At 43.6% G+C, this 9413-nt stretch overlaps 1 protein-coding gene across 1 annotated transcript in view; it reads left to right on the forward strand.

The window, feature by feature from the left end:
* Positions 1 to 5406, forward strand: part of LOC104122527 (prokineticin receptor 2) — a 6222-nt gene extending 816 nt beyond the window's left edge. The window contains exons 2-3 of the mRNA XM_035890248.1: positions 3634 to 4326; positions 5385 to 5406. Of these exons, the coding sequence (XP_035746141.1) occupies positions 3634 to 4326; positions 5385 to 5406 (715 nt within the window). The remainder of the gene's footprint in view (positions 1 to 3633; positions 4327 to 5384) is intronic.
* Positions 5407 to 9413: the final 4007 nt, after the last annotated feature.

Genomic DNA, 9413 nt, shown 5'->3' on the forward strand with positions numbered 1-9413 from the left:
CAGAGACGAGTGTGTTCATAAGCACTATATAACTCTGATCCAAACAATACATCTCTAAGGAACCTTTTCTACCAGCCTACATAGCTTTTCTGAGTCTAACCTTTTCTATAAACAGTGAAGTAAATACTCTACAGCAAGAGAAAGAGTTGACTGGTGATACGGAATTTGACAGGTGACTTTCCATCAGGATTATTGCCTTACAGAGTATTTCTTTTTCCCTGTAAGGTATTTTTCCTAGTTTTTGTTTTGGTATGAAAGAGTAAAAGGTAAGACTCCTGTCTGGCCTGCAAAACAGAGTTGCTCTTCTCTGTCATGCTATTCTGAGAAAACCCAATGATCATTAAATTAACCATTTGATAGTACTGAGGTCTTAGCTAGATGCTCCAACCCAGAAGCAGATGCTCAGCGAGTATGGCTAGCACTCTCCTCTCCATAAAATACCTTTCTCTCATACTCTCCTCTCTCTCTCCCTGCCTCTCTGAGGATGGCACAGTGGCAGGCCAGGAAAGACCCACAGGTCATTTATGGCACTCATATTTATGGCACAGAAAATGATAAAATGCTACACCAACCTGGTTTAGCAGAGATTTTCCTACAGCCTTCATAATGGGGTAAGCAGAACATAATACTATCTACCCGCTATACTACCTGCTTTATGCTGCAGTCCTGAGATATTTCTATGCCCGCCTCTCACTCCAGGAATTTACAGTTTAACTTAATTGTATTCTTTCTTATGACTCCTGTTCTCTTAGCCTCGTGCACCATGGACTCTGACAGACGCAGGCGCTGAGGATCAGCTTCATGCTGACACAAGTGATACAACTGACTCACAGAAAGCCAGAGACCCGCAGAGTAAATTCTTTACAGAAAGACCATCAACAATAAGTCATCTTTTGCGTACAAGCACAATATACATCTCTGTATACCCTCTGCATATACACACTCCATGATTCCCACCCCCCCCACCCCCTTCCCTTTTCTTTTTCCAATTTCTCCTGCGTGCCATTTTATGCTCCAGTCTAATGTTGCATAGTTTTTGGTACCTGATCCAAAAGACAGCTCAGGAACAGTTAACCCTGCTGATGGTTGTAGAGATACAGCTTGTGTGCAGCTGATTCAGCTGTTACTGATGTCAACAGAAGTCTGTGGAAAGACTCTGGGGAAGTTTGGAGATCTTTTGCCTGGTGTGGGGGAGAAGACAGTCAGTTCCTATTAAATAAATCCTTAACAAGTGTCTAACAAAATAACCTTTGAACTGCAGCTGAGGACTCAGGGTTAAGCTTCTAAACACTATCATGCATGCATTACCATTTTCTATTACTTGTCTTTTTCAACTTCTAAAAAATTTTCTTGGAAAGCTCTGCTAGTGCATCCCAGGTTGATGAAGTAACATGGGTCATTGAGCCCTTAAGCCTGCTAAGAAATCAGAAAATTTCTAGCGTATCTCCCCATGCATCTTTAAAAACAATCCTGGAAATGATTAATCACTGAAGTTTGTTGTAAGAACACACTGTTTTGGTTTGATTGCCTTTTTTTGGTGAGCTTTTGACTTGGTAAACAGAGAAAAACATTGTTCATTTAACGATCAACCATTCCATGCTGGTTATGTCATGTGGGTCTTTGACTTCAGTCTCTAAAAAGAACAGGCTCCTGACAGAAGTCTTCCCATATTTAGATCATTCAGAAGGGCTCACCTATGTAGAGAGGGTAAGCCTGTCCCACTGTCTCTTTCATCTTCCTTGATGTCTATTCACACGAAACATAGGAATTTCAGGTATTTAAGGCCACATCTACACTAGAAAATAACGCAATGTGAAAGGAGAAGATCTGAAGAGCAAGAGTTTGTGCTAAGGGTTCAATGTCCATGCTGTAAACATTGAGGCGGGAGGGGGGTTAGCTTTTAGCTGGGTCCCCTGGACTGAACGCACATGGGCACTTTGTGTGTTTTATGTACACTTTTGGAGCTCATCTTCAAGGGCAGTTTCATCTGAATTCAGTTCATGTGCTCCAGGACCACTCTGCAGTAACAGCCCAAGTGTGATAAGCAATGACACTCAGGAAACCCACCACAAAACCTCCCTCCCAACGCTCATGTAGAGATTTACCCCATCCAGCCAAATGTTCTGCTGAGTGAATATGCATACTTATGAATGCATATGTATACATTACCCCACAACCTTGTTTCCACAGGACCAGATCTAAAAATACTCATTTATCAGCTCCACAATGTTCTGAGTAATTCTGCTGCCCCTTGACATCTAACCTGCACTATTTAAGAGCAATGAACAATTTATCTGCTTCCAAGATCTGGCTGATGAAAAGCACCACTGACTCTCCATTTTATTTTAGAATTAATGTATCCTGTGGACGCTATCTATGTATAGAATATATACAGATAGAAAAGTGTCTGAATGAATGAGAAATTCCACTTTTTGAAACAATCCTTTGTGTTAAATACAATTGTACTGGGAGCTCTGGTAAAAATCTCCTTTTAGCAGAAATATCCTAATCCTTCTGGGACAGTGCACTCCAATGTAAGCTATTCTCACATCTATAGCATCTTAAAAAATGAACTTCCCAGACTCGAACCAAACAAAAAACCCCAGAGTGAATGCCATGTGGTCCTAGCCCCTTTTTAACTGAATCAAGGGCAACTGATGGATCTTGCAAGTCATGTACTGCTGTTTCTCCACACTTCTTTGTGAAACACTGCAGCACACCTTGCAGCTTTACAGTCATAAGGAGTGCAAACACCTAACTCAACTTTTATGGTTTGGCATGTTACTTAACACAGCATATTTAAGATTAATCAGCAATAGTCACCTCCAGCAGATGAAACAAAAATTTGCATGGGCAGAAAATGGATACAGAGTCTTTAGGTGGTGGCTTGAAAACATGCTCACCTGTAAGCATTCATTAGCATCAGCTTCAGCTCTGTGCATGCCATGGGATAACCAAGAAAATAATAAAAAGTTACGTATATTTGACCTCTCGGCAAAAAAAGCGTAAATAGTTCTGTGCCTAGGGATAATATTTTCATGTTTCTACATGTTTCTCTTTTTACCTGCACCCAACTAGGTGTGTATTACTGCATGTTTCAAACTCTCACTTGAACATGCGCTGTCCACCAAAGAACTTCCAGATGCTGTGTCACACCATGTCCTGGATACGACATCACCGTCGCATTGTGCAAGGTCCTGCAAACATATGTCAGTAATAGGAATATTCTCTCTCTTTCTCCATTTCCAGTCCTGTAACTTCCAGACATGTAATCTGTGTTAAAAAGTTTGTGATACAAAACTACAACTTTTTCAGTTTGATCTTTTTAACAGGTGGGAGTTTAAGACTGAGGTCTTAAAACCATCCTCAGACACCCTAACATACATTCAGATTGCCAAGTGCCCGCTGTCCCAACAAACCCTTCAGCCACTCACTCCAGAGCTTCTACCCAGATTTAGGAACTCAGCTCTAGGCTGCTACTTCAGAAAACTTTCTTAACTCTCCTCACAAATTTGTCAGGCTCTCTCTAAGAATGACAACAATTTCCTTCTGCCTAATTCTATCCACTTGTATTTTGAAGTGTATTCTAATAGTGTTTTCTGACTTCATTTTGTATGTGCTTGTCTGTTCTAGGTATCTGGCCATTGTTCACCCACTGAAACCACGCATGAATTATCAAACAGCAACCTTCCTAATCGCCTTGGTCTGGATCGTCTCCATACTTGTAGCTATCCCATCTGCATACTTTGCTACTGAAACGGTGTTATTTATAGTGAAAAACCAGGAGAAGATTTTCTGTGGTCAGATTTGGCCAGTTGACCAGCAGATGTACTACAAATCATACTTCCTCTTTATCTTTGGCATTGAATTTGTTGCACCTGTGATTACGATGACCTTGTGTTATGCCAGGATCTCTCGGGAGCTTTGGTTTAAAACTGTACCAGGATTTCAGACAGAACAGATCAGAAAGAGACTTCGATGCAGAAGAAAAACTGTTATGGTACTGATGTGTATCCTGACTGCCTATGTTCTCTGCTGGGCACCTTTCTATGGCTTCACAATTGTCCGTGACTTTTTCCCCACCATCTTTGTGAAAGAGAAGCATTATCTTACTGCTTTTTACATCGTTGAATGCATTGCTATGAGTAACAGCATGATAAACACCATGTGTTTTGTAACTGTAAAAAATAACACCATGAAGTATTTCAAAAAGATTATGTTGCTCAGATGGAGATCAACATATAATGGAAGCAAATCTAGCACGGATTTCGACCTGAGAACAAGTGCAATGCCAGTCACAGAAGAGGTAGACTGCATAAAACTGAAATAAATTTTCTGCAGTTCTAATCTCACATAATTTGGAGAGGGGGTAAAAAGGAAATGATGCCTCCTCAGAAGCTTCTCCCTTGTCTGGGGATACCCATCATTGGTGAGAGCCCTCAAAAAGCAGCCGACTATGCATTTCCGCAAGAACTCTTTTCATTGGACTGCTGTATAATCCCATAACTCAGACTGATGCTGTGCTTCAGTTCACCCATCTGTAAATCTGGGACGTAGACACTGATTTCAGTTGTTTAAAATTTAAGGTAAACAAAATGTTTATGAATGCATTAAAGCATATTGCAAAGATGGAAGAGTTGATTGCTGATGCTAGGAATGATGCCTCTTTTTTCTTCCTAAGAGAAATCTCTTAACCCCTTTGAGCTTATCATTTGTACCCTTAAGCTATTTGGTGTCCTTTTCCTTCTGCTCACAAGAGGAAGGATGGCAAAAAAGCCCATTTTGCTTCATGTCACTCTTTATCTTCACAGTTTACCCCTCACGATGAAGCTCCTTGAAATCTACAGACCACCAGCTTTCTATTGTCCAATGTGCAGCATGCTCTTACGAAAGGCACATTCTCTACAAAGCTAAATACTGCTCCACAGTCTGGTGAAAACCTCAAGTCTCTTCCTGTGACACCTTGTTTAAGAATATTTTACCAACACTCCACTCCGTAGTTTTATGTAAAGTGTTACTCTGTCTATTATGTATTTGGAAATGGCACAGCTACATATTGAAGGGACCTGTTCCCTTCTCTCACCTCCAGGCACCCTATGGCCAGCTTCTACTGCCTTGAGTCACTGAACTCTTCACAGAATCAACCACAAAACTGTAGAGGTGGGGAACCACATCTCCAGATTGTCTAGTCCACCCCTCTGCTCAAGCAAGATCAGCTGCAACAGGTTGCCCAGGATTGTGTCCAGTTGGGCATTGACTAACTGCAGGGATGGAGACTCCACAGCCTCCCTGGACCACCTGTGCCAGGTTCAACAGCCCTCACAGTAAAAAAAGTGTTTTCTTTTGTTCAGACAGAATTTCATGTGTTTCAACTTGTTTTTCAGTGGGACCCATATAAAAGAATAGCATGTTAGCGGGAAAAAATTCACTCTGCAGAACCAGGCCTAGGTATCTTATCAAGTCTGTGTACACCTTCAAAATAAAGTACTAGTATGGCCAAAATCGCAGAGAGATCTCGAGACAATCTGTCCTTCTGCAAGCAATGGAGACACAGCCTAGGCTTCAGCAAGCCAGTCGCTGCTGGAGTTGAGTGGCTGATTGCCTGGTCAAACATGAGGCAATAACTCAAGATGAATTCTGCATTGCCTCCTGCAGTGCTGTTTTTACTATTCTGATTTTGCGCAGCTCCAGGATGGGTGTTTCTTAACTGATAATCGTAATAAAGCAGGTGACAGTAGCAGTAATACCTACTCATTTAAACTACACATAAGGTATCATGGACTTTTGTGTATTGAAATCAAGTCTTTTCTATCGTGATGACAAACGCTTCCTGTTTTGAAGTATGTGGTACCACCTACTTTTGAAGTAAATGGCTTTTGTAAATAATTTGTCTATTTGCGAATTTGAAGTGAGCAGCAAATCCTGCTAATAAAACACTAAACACGGAGTCAATATCAGCATTGTGAATTATTTTTTGTATTTTCCCTTAGCCATAATTTTCCTACCCCAAGTGACTAATGTGAATCATCCCATTTCTGCTAAAGAAAAACTACCAGGCTGACCTATTAAATTTAATGGTAAAAGGATATTCAAATCCATTAAAGTGCTCAAATCCTCTCGACAATTAGCGGCTCTTAAAAAATACACGTTCATCTCATAATTTGCTCTGTTAGGCAAAACAATTGTTGAAATACTTCTTCAATATGACATTTTTTAATAGGGACAAGTACTAAATCCATTTGTTTCCCAGCTTGCCAAAGAAATTTAAAGAAACAGAGAGTTGCAGTATTTCATCATCAAGAGGCTTAATCTTGTAATTTCTCCTGAATCTCATGATTTCTTCCGAAACTATACACTGATATTTACATCCTGAAGCCTGTCCTAGATATTGGGGATTAGCTGGCAATACCACCTGTTATTAGATACCGTCCTGATACTCCTCCCACCTATTTTTCCTAGACTCTTCTTGGTGCAACAAAGCCAAACAACCAACAATTTTTCACACCTGGAAATCCACCTCAGGCTGAGTTATTAAAAACCAAAAAGCTCAACCCTCACCAAGCAATATAGTACCAAGCAAAAACTGGGGGAAAGAATTGCTTTACAATTCGGGAAATCACTTTGAGAGGTCCAAGAGAGCTCTTCTGGTCCAGCCGGCCCAGTGTTCTCCGCCATCACCCTGACCCTGCGAACAGTAGTAAAGCAGCAGCTGCCACAGCCCCTGTTGTGGATTTAGGTTTTGGGGTCTGCTACATTGCTGTATTTTGACATCTTGAGGCCTTCCCAGCAGCAAAGCAGTGTTTCATCCTGAACCACTGGATAAGGCAGGAGAAAAAGCTGTGCTTTGCCCTCAACTGCATTTGTTGTGAGCAGTATCCCCAGAGAGAGGGCGATTCCCACCAAGGAAGGGTGGCAGTCTCCTGTTCCCCTATCAGGGCAGCCAAGCAGTCACACCGCCCTTAGCCTGCATCTGCACCAACTCCAAACACCCCAGAACTGGTCACAGGCTTCTCTTTCAGGGACCAATGTCTGCTCCTAAATGGAGCTCCAGCAAGCAGGGGCCCAGGTCAGAGAGCCCAAGGGCCTTGCATGGGAACAGAAACCCCATGGAGCTTTTTTGTCCCCACAGAAGTAATTTTGTCTAGGGAGTGACAGGGTATGGCCCCCTCCATCGGCCAGGGCCTGCCTGCCACCCATGACTGCACTTAAATGGAGAACACTCTTACAGTCACTTAAAAACTCCCTTTAAGTGCAGAAGTGTACATCAGGGACAGGCCCTGACCAGAGTGGCTCCCTCAGGCAGGGGGGAGCAGGCAGGCCATGGTCCAACCAGCAGCCAGGGACAGGGCCAGACCCCACACCCCTATAATTTAAGTCAGTGAGCTGTGCAGGGAGAAAAGAAGAGAAAGGCTTTTTTGTACCCACAAAACTCAGTCTAGGGAGCGTGGGTGCCAACGTGTGCTCCAGAAATGGGTGCTCCCTCAGCTCCCTGTCAGGTGGGGGCTACCCTGCTGCCTCCTGCCCCGCCCTCCCCAGCAGAAACACCTTCTCACTTACATTGAATGGCAACATTTAGTGAGGCAATTGAATGCGGACTGCACCTACCTGGAGCTCTGCTGCAAGAGCCATGCTTAAACAGAGAAAGAAAAGCACAAGCTGAGACAAAAGCAGCATCTGTCACAGAGGAGAAGCAGCTCCTACCTGCTGGAAGGCGGTAAAAACTGCAGCAAGACCTCCACGGCCGCCAGCTGCCCACTATTAGCTCCAGTGGCAGCGCAGCAATAAGGACTTCACCATGCAGGAACTGTGGCATGTGTCAAGGATAAGGAGCTGGCGGGGGTGAGGCATTCTCCTGAGAGCTGTTAGAGGGGTTTACATAACCATGTGGAGAATAAACCAGGTGCCACCATGTCTCAGTTGTGGCTTGCTCCAACTTTTATTGCCAAAAGCAAAAGTGTGGTGCTCTCATGCCAGATTCCTGTCCAGCTCTCCTCCTGCAGCACAGCTCCCAAAACCATAGGCTCGCTTCCTTCTGCAGGAGCTTCTCCAGGGCTAACTGAAGGTAAAATCTAGTCCTTGCTCCCTCACACTGCTCTCTGAAAAACAAACGAACAGGTGTAACTGGAAACTAAAATGGTGACCTCGAATAGCTAAGAGAGGATTAAGAGAAGGAAAAGCAGTTATTCTCAGCAATGGGCGCTGAGAAAATAAAGTATGTATTTTAATAAAGCAATAGCAGGAAAAGAAACTCCAACCATTGTCCCTCTACCAAAAGTGGACTACCTGCAAGACCCTAGGCCAGGGTGGGTCATGATAGCCAGGACATGAAATTTCCCTGAGGGCTGACTGACTCACTCAGGAGCTCAGACTCAACTGTGCTCCTCCTTCTTTCAGCCTGGCAGCCTTTCTTGTGGCAACAGCACCCTCCAGCTGCTGCCTCTGCAGCACAGCATCACACATCTGAAAACTGCACCAGCTCAGCTACCTGGGCAGAGATATTCCCAGGATTCGCATGCCTCCAACAAGCAGCAACAGATGCTTCAGCTTTCAGCACTCAGCCACCTAGGCACTTACCCAACACTTCTGGCATCTGCATCCTCTCTTGCTCTGTGTCAGCAGGACTGGGACCCTTGCTGGGTGCTTGGGCTACCCCCTTCCAAATGCTTCATACCATCTGCACTGAAAAAACCCAAACCATTGAACAGAAGAAAGCAGAACTGAGACAAGACAGACACTGCACCCTCAGACTCACCAGAGATCCTGTTCTCTCTTACGTTCTGTTAGCATCCTGTTCTACAGACTCCACCCTAATGCATGTTGCCAGAAAAAGCCCCCAAACCAGTGAGACAGACATCACTGCAGCTTCCAAAGTGACCTTCCTAACACCATCCAGAACAGAAGAACAAGGGACAAAACCTGACATAAAAACACCAAAAGAATAATGAATAAGAACCAACGCCAAGCACAAAGTAGCTCAAAGTACAGTTGTCTCCCTCAAAACCAGTACTGGGTAAAACTGACAGAAGAGAAGACAGAGATGGTAACGTTATCCAGAAAAAGACATCCCTGAGCTCAAAAGACAATGGAGGAACATAAAAACCCCATGTAAACTAATCCACCTGCTCATCTGCTGGTTCCAGAAGAAAAAACATGGAAGGTAACACACAGAAAGCATGCATCACAGGAAGCGCATTGAGGCATAGCAAGAAAATCTGGGCATGCAGCACTCTGAAAAAGCCACATGCTGAAGCACCCTACAAAAACCAGGAGATGGAAAGCTCCAAAAAAGGCACACATTGAAGTGCTCCAAACAGCAGGGCACTGAAAGGCTACTACAGGGCCATGTGTAGAAGTGGTCCAAAACAGCCAGGCAGTGAAGCACTGCTCCAGGACGGTGCTGTTATATTAATACA

The sequence above is a fragment of the Egretta garzetta genome, unplaced genomic scaffold (genome assembly GCF_000687185.1).
Source record: "Egretta garzetta isolate BGI_Z169 unplaced genomic scaffold, ASM68718v1 scaffold252, whole genome shotgun sequence".
Classification (NCBI taxonomy): domain Eukaryota; kingdom Metazoa; phylum Chordata; class Aves; order Pelecaniformes; family Ardeidae; genus Egretta; species Egretta garzetta.